The sequence below is a fragment of the Alosa alosa genome, chromosome 15, assembly GCF_017589495.1.
Source record: "Alosa alosa isolate M-15738 ecotype Scorff River chromosome 15, AALO_Geno_1.1, whole genome shotgun sequence".
Taxonomy (NCBI): Eukaryota; Metazoa; Chordata; class Actinopteri; order Clupeiformes; family Clupeidae; genus Alosa; species Alosa alosa.
Genome location: NC_063203.1, coordinates 9,228,477 through 9,249,565, shown reverse-complemented (window position 1 = coordinate 9,249,565; position 21,089 = coordinate 9,228,477). Strand labels below are relative to the sequence as shown.

Sequence of the window (21,089 nt, the reverse complement as noted above, 5' to 3'; positions counted from 1 at the left end):
ACATTAAGTTAGCATGCCAAGTCGAACTCCTGTCTGTGCTGTTGTGTACATGGGAAATAATTGGCAGGTATTCTGACATAATAATTGGCAGAGACACGGTCTGAAGGTTTCCTTCTTACAGCAAGTGTTAAAACATAGACCCCTGATTTAGGCATCTGTTATGTTGATCAGATATGACCTTTTAGGCCAAGTAGTCTAAAAATGCATTAAAATATGCTAATAATCAGCACTTTCCTCTACGAACAAACCATATTTCTGACAGCAAGCATAGACAGGCTATTTTCTGATGGTGTCCCAAGTGACCTTGCAAGTCACACTAACAAACACAGTAAACCTTAAAGAAATAAAGACACTTACTAAGTAGTTAAACGTAACAAGATTTATTAAGGATCCTTATCTTTTGTTCTCTTGTATTAATTTTTCGCAGTTTTCCTCATACAGTTCTCTTAAACATAATGGACAGTTAGATCTAAATGCAGCCCCGAGTCTACAGGCTATATACAACTTTAACTTTCTCCATAGGGAAAACACACATTATGTATATATAATATCAATGTGGAAAGAGGTCTGAGAAGTTGCCCCATTGTATACAGTACTGTACATGGTCCCAGAAAAAAAAACATTACAACAAAACTACATGCGAAACCAGGCAGGTCAAAATGTTAAAATACATAAATTTGAAGGTGAATGCTTTCATATGCCTAGATGTGCATACATAAAAAAAATGTAGCCAAAGATGTTTTAAAATATTCTCACTATTTCTCTCACGCACACACAAGCATAAAATGCAGGGAACTTTTTCTGCCAGTTGAAATGGTACAGCTGTAAACGTGTTTTTGCTCGTCATGGGGCCGATGAGCAGCAACATCACAGTGTTGGAGAGGATGGCTCCCTCCTCCAGAGGGCGCTGTGAGCCAGGCATGCCGCTGCGCCCCAATGGAATGGAATACTAATGCGGGCTTCTGACTACATCGCCATTCATCGAGTCATTTACCAGAGTTAGTCAACGCCATTCACCCGGTCAGTCATTCATACTTCATCCATTGTCATTCAGGCGGAAACAGGCCGCATGGGAGAGGAGTGTGCGGTCAGGACCTTCGTGCGGACATTACAGTACCAACACCCACACACGCACAGTTCTACACGTGACTGTTCGGTCTTTTTGGGAGATGTAATGAGGTGGTCTGTCACAATACACTTGTGACTTGAGTTGCGCTGCGTTCACATAAGTGAGCAGATGACCAGCCTCACCCCTCTGGTCATTATTCACCCGCACTCGCACTACGGTGCGAAAACGTATTCCTGGGTGAATGAGTCGGTCACATTCGCATACACAAGCTCCAGGGCTCTGCTGGTGCACTGTCGCCAGCTCCTGGAAACAGCGCACACACTCATACACATACACACGCTACTGCTCGCTACGACAGCACATGATCAAACACATGCAGGTCAACCACAGTGCCCACACCACAAAAAGCCTACAAGCTTAACACATTCACCAAGTATGAGTGACATTATCTTTTTTTCTTCTTCTTTTTATAGGCTTTTCAAAATCTGATTGCCAGTGTTCTTCCTCCACTCACACCAAATAATTCCTATAATTTCTTCATGATGCAAAGACAAAGGCATACGATGCAATGCAGTAATTAATCGCTTTTATATACATTCACAACGTCCGTCTGGGACTGACACCACTTTTGTGTCATGATATACTATCGAATGCTCTTTTTCAATGCCATGATCCTGCTCCACACTAGCGGTGTGCTTCGGGAATGAGTACTGGTGAATGTCCTGTCTCACAGTAGGGATTAGCGGCAGTGCACCAGGCTGGACAGCAGAGGGCGGAAGTGCAACATGTAACACTAGAGCACCAGAGGCACTGAAAGGCAACAAAAACGGCACTGCCGCCAACTGGGGATACCCACATTAACCTCCTCGGGACGTCTGGCCGAGGATGGTGAGACAGGACCACATATCCTTGCCCAAGGTGATTCTCAAGAGCTTACAGACAGAAATCTGATGTTAAAGGGCCTTCTTTTGAGCGGTTGCACCGAAATGTGATATAACAAGGTTTGTGCCCGACAGTGACACGACGAACAATAAAAACCTGTGGACCTCGAACCACAGTAATTATGGTGTAACAACACCCAGAACACCCGTCAGGTCGATCAGGTGAGGCATATAGTATCTGTGAGGCTTTAAAGCGTGGCCTGCTCTCGCTGTGATGGGGTACTTCATGTGCACTGGTATATATCAAGGCAATGAAACCGCAGAGGTGTGCATGTCCATAGATGGGACAACACTGCACCTTCTCTGGAAATTTGGTGGGGCTACATGTCACTCAGAATTCATGACCCATGATTTCACAAGCTAATACGCACAGCAAGTAGCAAACAATCACTCGAGACAACATACCCTTGCTCTACCCACACACACATAAACACATTTTTTTTTTATCAAGTCAATATATAGCTATAGATATTTATAAATTCTTTTTTTTTCCGTATTTTAATTATTAAAGTCTTTCTTATAGTTCTTTATAGAGTTGTTTATTTTGTGCATGTGTGTATATTTATTTGGAATGTACTGAGTGTTCTTTATAGCGGCGAAGCCTCGACTGATTCCGGAGTGGGTTCGCGCTGCGACCAACCACAGGCTTTCGCATCAGCGGGGGGGGGTTGGGTCCCGAAATGTGGGCCTCTGATGCCTCTACCCCCTAGTCACAGATCTCAAATCTGTGTCTTCGTCACCATCGTCTTCGTTCACCTCAGGCCAGCTTCAGTGTACTGACAGGGAAGGAGGGCATGGTCACCATGGTGACAGGGTTGAGCACCGTCTGGCCCACCAGCTGCGGGTGGTGGGCGACCACCTGGGCTCCCGCCGGCTTACCCATCTGCCCCGGCGAAGCCCCGTTGACCTGGGCGTGGGTGAGCGTGTGGGCAATGTGGCTGACCATGGCTGGCTGGGTGACGGCCACGGTCTGCGGGTAGAGAGTGGGCAGGTGATGCTGGCTCAAGTGCGCCACCGGGTGCACGGTGATGTGGCCGATGGGCTGTGGCGTGGCACCGGGTGAGGGCGCCAGGTGGGCCAGGGTGGCGTGTTGCTGGGGGCCAGGATGGCCGTGCTGGCCAGGCTGCTGCAGCACTTGCGGCGTCGGCTTGCCGGCCGGCTGGATGATGTGGTTGACCGTGGCCTGGATGACGGAGGCGTGCGAGACCGGAGCGGCGTGGGCGATGACCGTGGGCTGCACCATGCCCGCCATGCCGTTGTTAATGGCGCCGACGCCGTTGCTGGCAACAATGCGCGCGTGGGCCGCCAGGAGCGCCTGGGGGGCCATCAGTGTCTGGGCCTGGAGCGGAGAGCTGGTGACGGGGTTGAGGGCCGCCACCGGACTGGGGATGGTGCTGGGGGCTGTGGCCGAGACAGGAACAAGGGCCTGGGCCTTGGCTGGGGCGGTCAGGGCCGTGGCAGAGAGGGCCAGCTGGGGTGAAAGCTTGTGCTGGACGGTGGTGGGGGAGTGGTGGTTATGGTGGTGGTTGTTGTTGAGCAGGGCGGCTCTGGAGGGGACAGGCGAGGCCTTTCTCGGCTCAGGCTGAGGAGCTTGAGGCACTTTGCGGGGGGGTGAAGCAGACGGACTTTGCTCCTCAATATCATCATCATCGTCATCTATGTTGTCTTCACCCTCTGAAACAACAAAAAAAAAAAAAAAACACAAAAGATTTACAAACACATGACAATAAACTTCTTGTGAAAGTGGGGGTTTCCCAGGCTGTGACAGTACTAAGAAAAGGCAGCAAATAACAATTATTTTCATTGCCAATTTTTGTTTTCAAATAATCGATCAGTTTGTGAAGAAAATGTAGAACAGAAGCCGAAGATTATGTCCACAAATGCCTTGTTTTGTCCACACGCCAAAGATATTTAGTTATCGGTTAAGTAATTAGTCCCCATTAATCATGGTGGTGAAGTAGTTGTCAACTAATTGATTAATTGTTGCAGTCCTAATCAAGACAGAAGACCGCATGCCTCTGTAAAGCCTCTAATGGCCTGACCTGAGCAAGGAAACTGACTCACATCACCTTTGGCGACACTTTCAAATCAGTAACAATGCCATGAATCATAAGAGGCAGTCTTATCTCCATTTATAGACTCGTGTTGAGAAGGGGCCATCGCCAACTTCACTGTGAGTGCGGTGGTGAGGGCGTGCTGTCTGACCTGAGGCTGTGGAGGTGGACGCCTGATCGTCTTCGGGCTGCATTGTCTGGCGGAGGAGGCGGTCGATCTCCAGCACGTCCATCCACTGGCTCAGCTCGTTCTTGAGCTCGGCCAGTCGCTGCTGTGTGGCGATCTTCTCCCGCGCCAGACGCTCCATCTCGTGCTCAAACTCCTTCTCCTTACGCTTCAGTGTCTGTGGAGAAAGAAAGAGAAAGAAAGAGAGAGCGCGCGAGAGAGAGAGAGAGAGAGAGAGGGTACATAAGGGTACATAACGTACATCAATCCCACAGACCCACACAAACAGCCAGGCTCCAACCCTCTTGTACCACAGAGCGTGAGAACAGAAGGCTTACACTTTTCTAATTCAATATTTGTGTTCACACGATCCAACTCCAGTCCAACCCAGAACAGTTCCACACAAACACTTTTTATATAAACTAGATACAAATATGAACACACTCATCCAAACCCCTGGTTCAAACCACTCATTCTTTCCTTGCTGGAGGGCAGGAGTGGATGGAACATTGTGTTTGTTTGTGTGTGTGTGTGTGTAGGTGACACAAGCACACACACATACACACGTGTTTGCCCTCACTGCAGCCAACAGTCACTACCATGCTCCTACTCCGTGTTTACCTAACTGCCAACACAAATGGACGAGCAATGACGTCACCGTGACGGGCAACGGTCAATCGCCAGTGCCCTGCCCAACCCTGCCCCCGCAGCACAAAGCAGGTCACTGGAGGAGAAGGGACAGCAGGAGTGTTCGCAAATTAGCTTATCGCCCACCGAAGGTCTCACTTACGGCCCAGCACACCATTCTCCAGTGAGCGAACATCCTGTGCGAGGCCGTGAGTGACCTTACAGGACACAGTTAATGAAAGAAAGACGAGGGGGGTGGGGAAGGAAAAATGAGGAGGCTCTAAATTGATTCAAGGCCTCCTACTGGAGCAAGGCCATAGATTAGTGGTTTTTCCAGCAATGGGGGAAATAGACAGCAGCCTGTGAGCAGAGCAGAACAGAGCCGACAGGAGAGTGTATGGTTTAGAGCAGTGGCTCTTAAACTTTGTCTGGCAACCCCCGAAAAAACATTGGCAAAGTCTCACAACCCCCTTCTCTCCAATTAGTTTCACTTTGGAAAATGTTGTGAGGTAGGCACTGGTGGCAGAGGCAGAAAATGTGTTCTTTCATAGCTAATTGATTACTTTCCAATGGATAACTAGCACTCATTCAGTGTAACTGACATAACTGGCGCTCCTGTGGCAAAAGAAGGCTGCATTGTGTTCCGTCATTGGTAAGCTCACACAGCATCTTCGAGCTAATTATTCATTGCAAGAGGCGCGCACAGGTAGGCCTAAAGATTTGCATAAACAGCATCCACTTCTGGAGGAACATTATAGAAATACTGAACTGTAAGCCTACATTTAGGGCTACTGAATATACCATTTCTTAAACATGTTTGTTTAAAAACGTTTAGAAATAATAATTTCACGACCCTTCCCTTGATTTTGCCGACCCCAAATTTAAGAACCACTGGTGTAGAGGTTCATCAGCATGTGTACATTGTGTGTGTGTGTGTGTGTGTGTGTGTGTAAGAGTGTACTCAAGTGCTTCCCCCTTCTAACCTTGAGACAAAGTTTCCAGCTCCCTTTTGGGAACCTGAGACATTTGCTTGGTAGCAGTCAGTGTCATCTATGTGTTGTGTGTATATTCTAATGTGAGAGAGAGAGTGAGTGTGTGTGTGTGTGTGTGTGTGTGTGTGTGTGTGTGTGTGTGTGTGTTCTGTGTTTGCTAAGAGCCAATCAGGTGGGGCCATCTGGACCAAGGAGCAGTGAGTAAGAAAGCTGAGGCAGACTGCCAGCAATCAGCCAACCACCACTACCCTCCTCACTGCGCTACCCTGCCCACTACTGCTACCCACTCTTTCCCATCGGAGCCAACGAGGGGGAAACAAACAAAAAAAACGGAGCAAGAGGGAGAGAGAGGAAAGACACCGGTAGGCCTTGAGAGAGAGAGAGAGAGAGAGAGAGCGAGAGAGCGCTCATAAGGCACATGGATGGGCCCTCTGTGACCCACTTTCCTGCCCCCCTCCCTTAGTGGGTCAGCCGACACTGGTGCCCCACACAGGGCACAGAGGCTCCACTAAGGTGTTTACAAGAGAGGAAGACAAGAGAGAAAGGAAGATGCTGTGTGTGTGTGTGTGTGTGTGTTTGGCCTGCCCACAGACTCCTCTAGTTGTCACCTGGAGATCCCACAAACAGACAGGCGCGGGCGGAGAGAAAGTGAAACTAAACACCTCCACACAGGGAGACTCACAGGAGCAAACAATCCAATCCCAGGGCTGCACCGAGACAAAGCGAGAGCCAAGAGCAGCGTAGCATGAGACAGATGGTGAGCATTAAAAATCTGTGAACACCATCATGATTCTCTGTGAGACTTCAGTCGAGTCGTCCAATACTGTAAGGCCCATCCATAATTAACTGCAATGTAGGAAGTATTAACCATGTTAATATGTGGTTGAGTAGTTTTCCTATGTGGCAGAGAGCCTTTTAATGGGAAGCTTTTACAATCTACAGGCCTGTGAGGCTAGTGAACATAAATGGCTGCTAACCCCCTGGGAGCCAGTAGGCTACAGCACCTGCCTAAGGATCAGAGACCTACTGTATGTGGTCTACACACACCTCTAATTGTGAACTTGGAGTTCTTTTTGTTATTTGAGACGTGTCATTAGGCCTCCAACATTGTCTCTCTCCTCTCTCTCTCTCTCTCTCTAAACACAAGCAGGGGAACAGTAATGACATTCCGGGAACGTCGTGAAAGCACTCAGGAGCAACTGGTCAGTGGTGGCTGTCGTGACCGGAACAGGAGCCTGTCAGCGAGTAGCCATGCAGCAGCTGCTAGCTCTAGCTTAGCTCACAGGATTCGGTTTAAGATGATGGATGGAGTCCTGCTACAATCGACGCCCACGGCATCTGATGGGGGTGGGTGAGCGGGAGGAGAAGAGCATGCCTTAACCCCCCCCCCTTACTCGAGCAGTTAGGGGTCTTTGTCTCAACAAATGAGATGCCAGAGTGGCCTGCTGTTGTCAAGGTGACGGCTGAAAACCCACCACAGTTTCCTTGGCAACCAGATTCATGAAGAGCACAGTTTGTCAGTGTGAAGTGCACCATTGTAGAATGCTGTGGCACACACACACACACACACACACACACACACACACTTGCTTGCGTAGCTGTTGGATTTTCCCCACACGATACACTAATAGGGTGCAGCAGCACATTGGCTCACTGCGGCATTTGAAACACTCTGCCAACTGAGAGTGAGCATCAGACGCTGCTCTTCATATGAAAGCTGCCTGTGAGTCTGTCTGTCTCTCTCTAAAGATGGTTTTACAGGAACTAGTCATGATCTCCATCTCTCCGGCCCCACCCCCTCTTTCTCAGCCAACCAACCCCCACCCTCTCCTAAGGAAGGGGGGAAGGGCTTTCCGAGAGGCCCACTCCCACCCTTCCCCCATACTCTTTGCTAGTCTGTGTTAAGTGTGCATGTTTGTGCATATATGTTCACACAAGTATGTGTTGTGTTGATGTGTTGTTGCGTGCGTGCGTGCGAGCGCGAGCTTCACTCCATGGATGGGAGCCAGAGACGGAGCTGCCTGTTGCCCCAGCTGTGCGTACCAGCCAATATGAGTCACCTGCCACCAGGCCTGCTCTACAAACACCCAAACCCCCTGAACTTCAATAGGAGCCCTGAACACCAACACACACCCACATTCTCACACACAAACGCAATCACACCACCTGGCTAAACTGAAAGCTGTGTGACACACCAACTGTACCCGCCTCTCTCTTTACACACACACACACAATCATCCATCCTGCCCAAAGTCTGTCATCCTTTTCCGCTCCAACATGGAGACACACACACATACAAATATTGGCTGTGTACAAACACGATAAAACCTAAGACTCCACAGGCTACAGTGGCAGCTCCACTGCCTACTTGCAGGCTCACTGCTTGGCTGGGTTCAACAGGCTCACATGGCCCCCCTGTAACATGAGCCCAGCATGGAGGCTGCTTGTGTCTTACTCACACACTCACACACACACACACACAAGCAAGCAATCTCCCCTCCCATCTCCAGCCCTCCTCGCTAACTCCATACCGAGCCTCTAATCCTCCATGTGCTGTGTGTTTGACTGTGAGGATTGGGTGTCCAATACAAAAAATGTGCATTATGTGTACTAACAAGGTGGACTACTGTATGTTTGTGTGTGTGTGTGTGTGTTTTGTGTGAGGTCTGGATGTCTGTGAATATGTATATAAGATTTGTGTATGTTCTTGAGTTCTCTGTCTTCCTGTGATTGTGATTGTGTGTGTGTGTGTGTGTGTGTGTGTATGTAAGCGGAGCTGGCCTGTCTGATTAGTCCACAGTGGGAGAGGAAGGTAAACATGGCTCAGTCAGCGCCACATGCAATGCGAGTGAGGCGCACATGTCCTGACCGATACGGTAGGAGGGCCCTAGAGCGAGCGAGCGGGAGGGGGAGGGGGAGGGGGAGCGGGAGGGTGAGGGCGGCAGCACTGCTGCACTCACTGACTCACTTTTGCAGCACACGAGGCCAGTCATCCCGCAGCTCCAGCTCCAGAGGGGAGGGCGCGGGGGAGGCGCGGGGGAGGGGCATGTCGCAAACTCGCTCCTCCTCTAACGACTGCCTGGCTCCAGGCCGGCCCTCGGCAAGATCCTCTCTCCGTCTCGTGACTGAGCTTGGGTGTGAGTCCTGCTTGGTACAGCAACCCCCACCCACCCAAACCTCTCCCACTCCTACCCTCCCCTCTACCTACAACTCTGGACTGCAGTAATTCTGACCGTGACTAACCACCCTCACGTGGCCCCTGACTCCCTAGGTAGCGTAAAGGAGCCGGGAGGGGCCGACGACCCGGAGCACTTATGTCAGTTTCTCACTTTACTCAGCCCACCGCCATTATCTACACTAATGTATGTGTCTGTCACAACCCGAGATGAGAGCTCGCCAGCTCTCTCGAGCCCAGTGCCACAGTATAGAGACAGTGTGTGTGTGTGTGTGTGTGGTTGAAGGGGTAGGTGGGTCTCCTCTTTTCAGCCTTCACCTGCCATTTCTTTCTGGATGAACACAGGCTCTAGACAGATGGCAAATTACTGTCTGGGTCAAACAGAAAAATGGCAGGGAAAGAGGGTGCAAATGAGGCTTTCTGCTGGAAAGAGCCCTATATTTCCCACCCAGCAGCATGTCGGCTGAGAGCAGCTCATGTAAGAGACCTGTTGAGCACACGGAGACCTGGGACATAACCAATCAAAAGGCTGTGATTAGAAAGGATAAAACACCCACACACGCACACGCACACGCACACACACACACACAACTGCCCTAAAAGACAGATGACAAAATTTCGACAAGTCAAAACAACCACACCCACACAGACAAAGTAAAGATTGCATGTACATGTTTTTTCAATCTGTGTGTTCCTGCATGACACCAACTGGTCTCTCCCAGTGAGCACACAGCACTCTAAACCCACTCACTGAGGGAGAGAGGCAGAGTGAGAAAAGACAGATAGATAGATAGATAGATAGATAGATAGATAGAGATAGATAGAAATATAGATAGATAGACAGATAGATAGAGCGAGAGACCGTGAGTGAGTGAGCACATGGATAGACGATGTGATCTGGTCAGCTCATACACTGCATACATTTGGCCAGGGTAAAAAAAGAACAGAAAAACAAATACATTTTCAATGTTTCCGTTCTGAAAAAGGACCCCTGCAGTCAGACTGAGGAAGGATGTGTTCTACAACAGGAAGATGGAGGCCGAGCGGTGGACAGCTGACCCTGTGGCTCCCTGCAGGTCCTCTAAACGTCCACTGCAGCGAGATGGAGGGCAACGCGACAACAACAGATAGCCTAGATGTGGACAGTGGCTTATTTCTTATTTTCCTCCAGTAGAAAAAAAAGGGTCTACTTTTGTTCGCACAAAGTGGATTTCCAAATGTCAGAGCCATTATAAAAAGAATTGCTCTCACTTAAGTTGGTTTTCTAAGAATGCACACATACCCCTGCCAAAAAGACATTACTTGATAAAAGAATCTATCATAATTCCATCCACAAATTCAGCCACTTGTTTATCAAATGTTATCTTTGGGTAGCAGATTCAGGTTGTCCTCCAACTTATCTACTAAGTAGGTTTGGGATTTATGTCTCTCACTAAAAGGGGAAAGAGAGAGACACAGGGAGGATTGAATATATATCAGGACTGAATTTTAATATGGGAAAGGGAAGTCCAGCGCGTGGGCAGCCGGCCTCCATCTCAATCTGCATTGGTGTTTGGCGATTTCGTACGACCACGCACGTTACGTAAATATCAAGGGGACTGGTGGTGCCGCAGTGCATGGGAAAGCAGATCAGTGGGACACAGAGAGGGAGCGGGGGAGGGAGGACGCATGCGCACGGGATGGAGAGAGAGAACAAACACAAGAAGGCAGGGGAGAGAGAGAGAGAGAGCGAGCAAGAAGAGGAATAAAAGAAGAACAAAAAAGAGAGATTTGGGAAAGAGAGGAATATGGAGAAGGACAAGAAAAGCCAGGGCAGTAGGGCTGAGCAGAGAGGAGAAGAGAAGTGAGGAGAGAATAGAAGGAGGCGGTGCTCACTGGGCTTAGCCTGAGTAGGGGGAGGGAGGTGTGTGTGTGTGTGTGTGTGTGTGTAGGGGGTGACGTCGTGTGGCTCCAACAGGCCATGTGCTCGGTGCTCATGCGGCCAGAGGAGCCAGAACACAGCAGCGGCAGCAGGAGGGACAGCATGCATGGGGGATTTACTCCAGAGCCACACTGACCGCGTTTCACACAGGTGAAACCTGACACACACATCGCTGATAGCATCGCCACACGTGGGAGAATATCCTTTAAACAGGCAGGCTACATCCTCACAGTGTAATTGAATACAACACACACTACAATAGAAAATAAAAGCAGCCGTCAACTTCCAAAAGGGGGAAACTGTGCAAGCGGGTGTGGTGAATGGCTGTGGCTTCTTTGCAGGACTTGACGCAAACACACAAGCACAGGAGGAGTGAAAAAAAAAACACACACACGCACATGATGTACTGAAACAGGAACAAGAGTCACTGTTCCCATAGTTGCTTATTGGCCAAGCAGTCACCTTTCAGCAAGACAAACACAGCTGAGTTAAGTTTGGATGTGTGTGCGTGTGAGGTGGGCTTGGCCCTAACATCAAAGATGGAGCTGGCAGTTACATTAAAGACAATACATTAAAGACAAGACTCCCTGACTGATAATTCCTCTTTTTAATCTCTCACTGTGACGCTCTCTAGTCACACGGCCACACTCTGGCCTCAGGTTGGGCAAGAGCAGCTGAGAGAGGAGGAGGGGGAAATAAGAGAGAGAGAGAGAGAGAGAGAGAGAGAGAGAGAGAGAGAGAGAGAGAGAGAGAGAGAGAGAGAGAGAGAGAGAGATTAGAGAGACCGGAGGTGAGAGAGAGGGATGAGGGAAAAAGAGAGGTGGTAAAAAGAGAGAAAGAGAGAGAAAAAAGGAGGGGGGGGGGTACTGCAAGGGTGCACACGCATGCGATCTGAGACTCGTGGCCCTGCTCTCTCTCTGGTGTGTGTGTGTGTGTGTGTGTGGGCGCTGCCCCTGGCTGCCTCTTCAGACGGGGGGGGCTGAGGAGGGGACACCCTGTTCTTTCTGAAACTCCTCACACAGCCTTCCTCACACCCTCTATCTCTCTCTCTCTCTCCCCCTCCCTCTCCCGCTCTCTCCATCTCTTCAGGACACACCTGCACTTCAGCAACACTTGCACACGAGACGCCGTGACCTGACAGACAATAAACTAATCTGAGCTAATCGCCTACTGGAGACGGACCACGTATCAAGACACGGTCCTTCTGCCGCTCACTGTTTACACACCGGCAACAGATCCGCCATTATGCTCTCTGACAACACAGTACAGTATTATAGTTTCAGTCAACGCTAACTATTCCATAGCCTAAGAAAAAAAACAAACCATATCTAAACCTTACACTTCTATTCTGGTGCACAAACAGTTTACTGAATGTGGATGTGGACGTTTTTTTATGTGTTTTATGTGAGGATAATGGGGGTGAGATTTCTTGTCCTCTTTAACTGCCCTGTGGCCGACAGGGGAAAATGGCCGGTTGTTTTTGACCGGCCACACGCTTTAAATACACCGTAAGCCTCGCTGAGCTGCTAAAGGGGAACACGGTGTTGCTGGGTTAGTTTGCCAACAGTGCAGCATGCACACAGAGTCACACACACATGCACGCACGCGCTCTCACACACACACACATTAACCACCACGCGGCTGAGGGAGAGGGAGGCGGGACTAGCGCTGCACAACACAGCACCGCTGACACGAGTTCTGCTCTCACACGCGCGCACATGCACACACACACACTAATGTGCACGCACACACATACGCACACAAACATGGGCGCGCTGCCCTACTTTCCCCCCCTCCCCCGTCACCACGGATTGGGCGGAATCCATCAAGCACCTCTACTACACACGGCAGGATCACGACCCCCCCCCCCCCCCCCTTGGGCCCCTCACTCACACACTTTCTTTCAGTCGTTCCTTCTGTCATTCTTTCCCTGTATTAGCCTCTTAATACTTTTCATCCTGGACCCCATCTTTCTAGTTAGTGTATGTGTGTGAGCGAGTGAGTGTGTGTGTGTGTGTGTGTGTGTGTGGAGGGGAGAGTAGGAGCAGTACTCTATGTTCCAACAGGTGAAGCAGCACAAAGGGCAGGAAGGGAGGGAGAGAGGGGGAGAGAGAGAGAGAGAGAGAGAGAGAGAGAGAGAGAGAGAGAGAGAGAGAGAGAGAGAGAGAGAGATAGATAGATAGATAGATAGATAGATAGATAGATAGATAGATAGATAGATAGATAGATAGATAGATAGATAGATAGATGAGGTCATGCCCAAGCGAGGATCAGAAAGACTGCACCTCCGTGCACTTCTAAATTGAGGTTTGCCCAAGCATCACAAAACTGCACCTCCGGGTTCTGAGAGGTTTGTCATGCAAAGCACCACACTTTCCAAACATGCGCATGTTCTCACAAACAAATCTAAGAACATCCAAGTTCTGTGATGAGGTTAGGGGGAACGAGAGAGAGAGAGAGAGAGAGATAGAGAGAGAGAGAGAGAGAGAGGGATAGAGAGAGAGGGAGATACAGAGAGGACTAAAGATTGTGGAGAGAGACAGCTCTGCATATCTCAGCAAAAGACTGAGTCATCAAATCAGTACTTCCTCTTGTGTTCGTGTGTGTGTGTGTGTGTGTGGGCCAGGAAGAGAGCCAAGTTAAGACCCTTTTCCCCGATATTCCCACAGCCTGGACGACCCATCATTCAATCTGCCCAACAAGCCAGCGGGATTAAGTGTCCACTTTTCAAGGCATATGACGAGCGGCCAGACAGACAGACAGACAGACAGACAGATCAGGTCAGCACGTCCTTTTCATAAATTCGCTTTCTGTCTGGGCAATTATCCCCCTCCATAGAAAGGCATTTGCTACATGCCTCTGAAAGCATGCGTCCCGAAATCATCAAAAAATCGCATTTTCTTTCCATTTGCCCGTGCTTGCAGAAACATGCCTATTCATCACCTGAGCTGCGTACGACACAAAGGCACCACCTCCAGATTCATCTAGCCTACTGCTCTCAGAACAGAGTCAGCTGACGGCCTTCACTTCCTCCTCTGCCTAATGCCCAACAGACGGACAAAGTCTGCCAAGGGTCAAAGTTCACCTGAGAGGCAGGGGACGGAGAAATGCATGACTCACCTGGATGTATCTGAGGGCACTTCGGAGCACGCTGAGGTTGGACGCCTTCTTCTCGTCCACGTTGGGGATGTTCTTCTTCAGGGTCTCAAAGCACTCCTTCAGGTGGGCCCGTCTGGGGGGAGGAGGGGGTGGGGGGGGTGAGTCAGGGCAGATCACTGCCCCGCAGATGCACCTCCTTGTGCTTCTGCACAATCCTAGTCAACCCTTAACCATCCCAGACTCCTACACTGAACTCTTTAGCATGCACTTCGGAGATGCACAGGAAACAAATCAAATTTGTAACCTCTTCACTGGAATGCCAACTCAATCAAAACCTGACCAGACTAGAGACTTCCTTCCCTACTGACACAGTTCAAAGTTGCTTAAGGCAAATGAGTCACAAGTTTATTGGGCTGACTGGCTGGCCCTGAGGTAGCAGTGTGTGTGTACTGTACACACACACACACACTTTCTGTTCTGTGGCGTCTTCAGGAGGAAGAGAAATAAAGATGGAAAATAAAGAAAAGCTTGAAAGAGGGGAAATTATTCTTTCCACACACGCGCAGTGGCTGGCAATGCTATTGGACCCACCTGTTTTTCTCAAGCTTGTTATGCACCTCTCTGGTCCCTGCCCTGCAAACACAGATCAGAGGGCTTAAGGTCGCGCTCTCCACTGGCGTGGCAACAACAATAACAACAACAACAACAACAAAAACAACAGACCAACGAGACAGTCCAATAGACAAAACAGTCTCCACAAACATGCTAGACAATGACAAGGGTTCTTGCAACACAAGTCATCAACCCAGTAACCAATCATGATAAGGGTTCTTACAACATACGTAACTAGCCAATCAGCTGAAGCCAAAGTAAATGTAATCCATGTTTATTTGCACCAGGTGGAATCTTAGAAACAAGTATCCAAGTATCAATCTGGCTACACTTGTCAAAGTACAACTCAATCTGGGGACGTCTGAGCAGCTTTCGTAAAGTTTCATCCACACGCCCGTGATGGTACTCACCCGCCAGGCCTCTTCTTCCCGTCCCCGTGGCGACCGTCGTCTGGCGGACTGCCTCTGGACACCGGGCTGGCCTGTGCCTGTGGGGAGCCCAGCTGAGGGGGCATAGCATGCTGGGATGCAGCGACGATGGTCCCAGGGTAGGACTGCACCAGATGGGGCTGCTGCTGCTGATGTTGGTGCTTGGTGGTGGCTGACAGGGAGTGGGTCAAGGAGGTGGGCTCAGGCTCAGGCTGGGGAGAGATGAGAACGTGTTGGGGGTGGGCGTGCTGGCTGGTGGGGGGGCTGCGGGCATCTTTCCTGGGGGAGCCCTGCCGCTGCTGGTGCTGATGGTGCACGGTGTGGGGACTGCATGCGGTGTTGGGAGCCGGGGGGAAGGCGGTCTGGGGGTTGGGGGCGGAAGGCACCACGGGGATGGGGATGACCGCTATGGGCAACGAGGGAGGGGGCGGCTGGGGTGGGAGTGGAGCCAGCCGGCGCTCCGAGCCACTGGGCTCCTCCACCCAGGTGACGTGGTGGTGGTGATGGTGGTGGTGGTGGCTGTTGACCCGCAGGGCCTGCGCGGCCGCTACTTCAGTCCTCTTCCTCTGCTCCGCCTCCTGCTCCTGACGGAGCCGCTCCCTCAACTCATTCTCCTCTGAAAAGAGAGAGGGGGGAGTGTTAGGGGATAAAGCCCATGGACACATTCGGGGGAAATGGGTCATACAAGGATGAAGCCAGAGAGGGAGGATAGCCAGGAAAAAAGGGGAAATTATGACAGAGTCAGATGACTGAACCAGATTCCGTTTGGTTACTGCACCTTCAGCCACAGACACCACTGATAAAAGGGATGTTGGATTTTTGAGAAGAAAAGACCAAATCTGATTTAGCATTTTCTGGCTTGTGTGCTCCATGAACACCAATTAGATGTGGGACGCACGGACTTCAACCCTGTGAACATACAATCAATACTTCAAAAACACTCGCCGCCACTCTGACCTAGATTTTTCGGCCAGGCTAAATAAACTGCAAGCTCATGGCTTGGAAAATACGATGTCATTTCAATGCGGTCTGCCAAGCATACTGTGGCCAAATGATAAAACCACGATAACACACGCACACACAGAACTAATGGTCTTATTCCACACTGAACCACATGTTGAGCCTGTGACCCCAGGATGGGCGGCTGAGGCACAACTGAGCCTTCGCAGCAGGGCAGGAAACGTGCTATACATGCACTACCGTGTGACCTTTGGCCTCTGGCGCGATTTGATACACATACTGTACACACACGGCCACAAAACACATCGGAGGACAGAGAGCACAGAACCTCACACCAATACGACAAACTCAAAAAGAGGCCAGGGAAATAAAAAACAGCTATTGTGAAGAGTGATTAGCTAGAAAAAGAGAGAAAAAACACACACACACACAATCCCCTATTATCTATCCCCTTGTAAGGAACAGCGTGTTCATGGTGCAGGCTAAGGTTACTTTAGCATAGCTTTCATGGAAACCTGATGCTGGTAAACTCTCGCCCACTCCCCGCCACTCTACTCCTCCTCTCTTGGGCTGCTCCCAACAGCGCCTTACGCTTCAAGCTCGGGAGCTAAGACTCTGCCCCCTGGAAGTCGGCCAATCCTTAAATAGTCAATGAATTATGCAGCTTCTGCTGATCCCAGACCAGCTCCGAGAGGGAAGACTGACCGCCCCTGACAGGAAGGAAAAAAAAAAAAACATGCTGGGATTTCACTAAGGGTGAAACGCACCCAGGGCTCCGGTACAGCAGCAAGCATGTGTCTCATACTGTGAGTGGTTGTGCCGTTTCTCTGTAGTAGGGCAGATAAGACGACGAGGCTGTGCCCAGACTTAACATGCCACATTTTTATAGTGTTACAAATGTGGGCTCTAAACACGACCTCAGAAAAGGAGGAAAAAAATAACAGTTCAATTGGCAGGATCCTGTTACCACTAGAATTGTAGCGAATCAAAACAGAGTGAGCTAATCCTAAGAGGAGCGATATGTGAGAATGGCCTTGTCTTAACGCCAGGAGGGTTGGGCGGTAATCAGGGTATGACATGAGCTGAGGTTTGATCGTGGAGAAGAGCACTCTGCTGGAAAATGCTGATATTTTTCACTAAGCAGGTTTAATCCAAGTCATGTTACACTGTCAAAGCACTATTCCATAGAGGACTGGTAGCCTTGAAGCCGCCGTGTTGTCGCGTTCTGTAATTCCATGACTAAGCTCCTTATTTTGCCACTTACTCGGATATATATTTCTAGTGAGCGTAAAAGAGCTTTTCGGCAGTGGACAATCTCACAGAGCACAACGGGGGCGTTCTTATCTTAATGACACCTAACAAATGGGCCTTAACACAGAGCACATGGCCCCTGTGTCGTGATGGCAGTCTCCTTTGTCACGAGCCTTCACCTGGGCCTGGTCATAAACACAACTGTTCACCACAAGATAGGGCCTGACTGGGTAAATCAGTCTGGTTACGTTTCTACTTGTGCTATTAGTATTGTGAAGCTTAAGCAGAAAGTTGTGGAACACGACGCTGTACTTTTATGCTACACATGAGTAGACTACAAGCCCATCAGTTCTTCTGAGAGCTACTAAACCGGGGGGGTGGGGGTGCACGATCAGATGGAGGATTCACCACTCCAATGACTAGGCAGCTTTTCTCTGCATTCTTCTCTGATACCCCAAGGATAGGGACAGACTAGAGTATCACTCGTTTGGCTGAGAGAAAAGGACTGAAATGAATTGTGCAATGCAATGTGGGATGAACACCCCTTTCTGATTCATAGTGGCCAAGCAGATTCCCAATCGAGCATTTCCATTATAAAACATACCAGTACTACTTAATAAATTAATCCTATCTGGTGCTAAAATAATGGACCCGGGCAAGAAAGATGAGACAAGAACAGAAATCTCGATCTGATGACCTTGCGTGTTCCAGATAAATAAGTAAGTAAATGAGTGGCACCCCATCTGCCGACCATAGAACAGGAGCAAGAGTGCAGTACTTCATTATGGCTTGCTCACGGCTGTCCAATGAGGATGTGAGAGGTAGCACTCACACCTCTGGTCCTTCCGGTCACAGGCAGGCAGGCGGGCGAGCAGCGGGAGCACAGTGTCCTGACAGCTCAGCTAATGCTAATGTGGGGAAGTGACAAGCGCCTCGCTCTGCTCCGCGGCCCAATGCAGAACAGATGTCTGCTGTCAGCCCCCCTCGCAGCTCGCCGCCAGCCGAGCAGGCTACAGCAGAGAGGAGCGCAGTGATGCGGTAACCACAAGGCACACGCGCACACACTCACACACACACACACACACACACACACACGCAGCTGATAAAAATCAACACTTGAAACAAAGGCTGAAATACTCACTCGTACTGGAGCTTTCCAGCTCAAACTTCTGATTTAGTTTTTAATACTTTCTTAGTTGCTCCTCTAAACAGTATAACTGCAAAACCATGTATATGACCTGCACTAACCAGCAGCAGTGGCCTGCAGTCTATAACATACAGTACAAACCATCAAAGTATGTGCTTGGGATCAGAATGAAAGTGAAAAACTAACACTGACAACAAGCCAAGGGAGGCCTGAGTTGACAGAGGTTGAAAGGAATATGGTGCAGGTAGGTGCCCAAAGTGCATGAACAACACAGCCCAACACTACAAGAAAGCTTTAGTGTTTCTTTTGACATACAGTCTGGCTGCAGTCTGGCTTTACCAATTCACGACATGTATTACTTTATTTACCATTCACAACAGAAATCATGAAGGAATGTAATACTTCCCATATTTAAGAAATTATAGTCTACCAATTAAGATATATAGACAATACATTTGCCAAATTAATAATACATTTTAAGTTACTAATGGCTTTTTACTACAAGGAAAACAACACTAGAGGACACATAGATAATTTAGCTAACATTATATAACTCGCATTTGGAGGAGGAGGAGGGTGGGGTAGTGCCCTAGATTCTATCTCATCGTGACCTGCACCAATGAGGGAGGCAAAAAAATCCGCCGAGTAGGAATGACTAGAAAGGGGGTGGGTGATGAATGTGTGTAGACTGCACTGCCTTACAAACTAATGGTAGTTCAATTCAGTTGGGTCGATCAGATACAACAATGGGTGGCATTTTTGCAATTAAACTTCACAAAGTTGTTACATTCGTTACATTTTAACATTCAAACAGTGTGTCAAACTGTGAAATAGCGCAAGCCTGTCGTGCTGCCGTCCACATGGTGAAAGGGGGTGGGCTTTGTCCACGCGGTTTCGACTGAGGGCGGAGACAGACGGGACACGTCGTCAACAGACAACAGCTAGAATGTAGCGAACAAGAACGCGCCAGTTCGGCTTGCTGCGGTAACAACGAAATCCAAACAAAATAGTCTCTCCAATGACACCATGTTTTCGTGTGTAGTCTAATACACATGCGAAGATACATGAAAATGAGAATTATTGAAAAAACTAAGGACAACCTTAAAGGAAACTCTAATAATACTCAGTGTAATATGAGATCCCGGAGATGTCAGGTCATTATGTAAAACACTCGGACAAAGCCACCGCCCAAGGCACAGGCAGGTCTATACTGAGTAACATTACTTGTTTATGAGACGGCTATTTGACCTACAAATGAAATCAGCATAAAACTTTAATGAAGACGATTAACAAAAAGGTATGCGTAATGAGTTGCAGAAGTAATCTAACTAGAAAGCAATATTTAACACGATTACGTCAACAGCCCGGAAAGTGAAGGTTAGCCCAGCGCTTAACGTAAAACACTGAAGTGGCCAGAAATGCTCATAGTCATGCAATCCATACTATTTGTGTGGTGTATAATTATTTGCCGCATATTCCTTGTTCAAAATCCAATCGAATTTGCCCTCTTCTATCAGAAAATCGGTGTTTTTTTCTGCCCATGATATATGATCCCCATTTACTACCTGATTTATGCAAATAAATGAGCGTATAGTCATCGTTGCACAGCGTGTCACATCCACATACCACACGAAAGCGTTCCACTTTCTACTGTAACGTTAGGCTTCATGAAAAACTGATAATGCACTAAACTGCATCAGACTAGTTATGCATTTATCATTATCATTATACGGTACACATTACCCCCTCATTCTAACCTTTGCAAATCCAGGATTTCACATTAAAGACTCTACCGCTACTACTTGCTATGCTTTTTTTTTCACCCCCCACAGCTTAGCATCCCCTCCTTACCACGTGTTTTCTGTTGTTGCTGGGCTTGCAATTCCAAGAACTTGGCTGCTTCTAACAATGTCTCGATGCTCATGTCTGGCACGTAACTGTTTTACTCCAGATAATAAAGAAAATGTGTGATAAAGGGGCACTTTAAACTTCCCTGCGGGATCCACCGGACGCACCAGAAACATAAAAAAAAAGAAAAGAGTCGTGGCTGGATCCCCCTCGTACAAACTCTTTCCACTCGCGCAGAGGAGTTGCAACAAGATGGCGGTGACGAGCATAAGCATAAAACACAACGGGGCACACAGCAGATCGTTAAGATCCGCCCATAGTTCATAGCCACACCCACCATCGAAACCTTTTTCAAAACACGGACAAGACTATCGAAATAGCACACATATGTAGGCCAAGTTTACATCTCGGACGGAAACAAATAGAGACGAATAAATTTAAACTCGACGATACACGTAAAACATCTGAGCATTACTTGACAAAACTGTGCCATGTAGGCTACGTGCTCAGCGGGTGGGCGTCAGGGAGGGGCGGTTTCGATTCACTCCATGTTTTGTGGGAGGCTGGCTCATGTATCAGCATGATTATAATACACCATAGCCGGCTGGCCTATCAGCATGAAGAACAACAAGGCATGGTATGAACACACATGGCTTCCCGCTCATTGTAGTTGGCAAGATTATGTGGAAGTGCAGCATGCCATTTCAGTAAATCGTCTCTTTACAATTGTATAGTATGCTTAAGCTACAGTATTTCTTCATTCGAGATGCAAAACGCAGTTCATGCGTATAACAATAAT

At 48.8% G+C, this 21,089-nt stretch overlaps 1 protein-coding gene across 2 annotated transcripts; it reads right to left on the bottom strand.

The window, feature by feature from the left end:
- Window positions 1-364: 364 nt before the first annotated feature.
- Window positions 365-20,706, bottom strand: mnta (MAX network transcriptional repressor a). 2 transcript variants are annotated; one of them, XM_048264505.1, is made up of 6 exons: window positions 20,294-20,705; window positions 15,067-15,700; window positions 14,636-14,677; window positions 14,066-14,177; window positions 4,216-4,408; window positions 365-3,684 (listed from the first exon to the last, which is right to left on the bottom strand). In XM_048264505.1, exons 1-6 carry the CDS (start codon window positions 20,364-20,366, stop codon window positions 2,768-2,770), a joined length of 1,971 nt encoding a protein of 656 aa, XP_048120462.1. In that variant the 5' UTR covers window positions 20,367-20,705; the 3' UTR covers window positions 365-2,767. The 2 variants fall into 2 exon arrangements, with proteins under 2 accessions (XP_048120462.1, XP_048120463.1); XM_048264506.1 differs by lacking the exon at window positions 14,636-14,677 and having other exon boundaries at window positions 20,294-20,706.
- Between the last annotated feature and the right edge of the window lie 383 nt (window positions 20,707-21,089).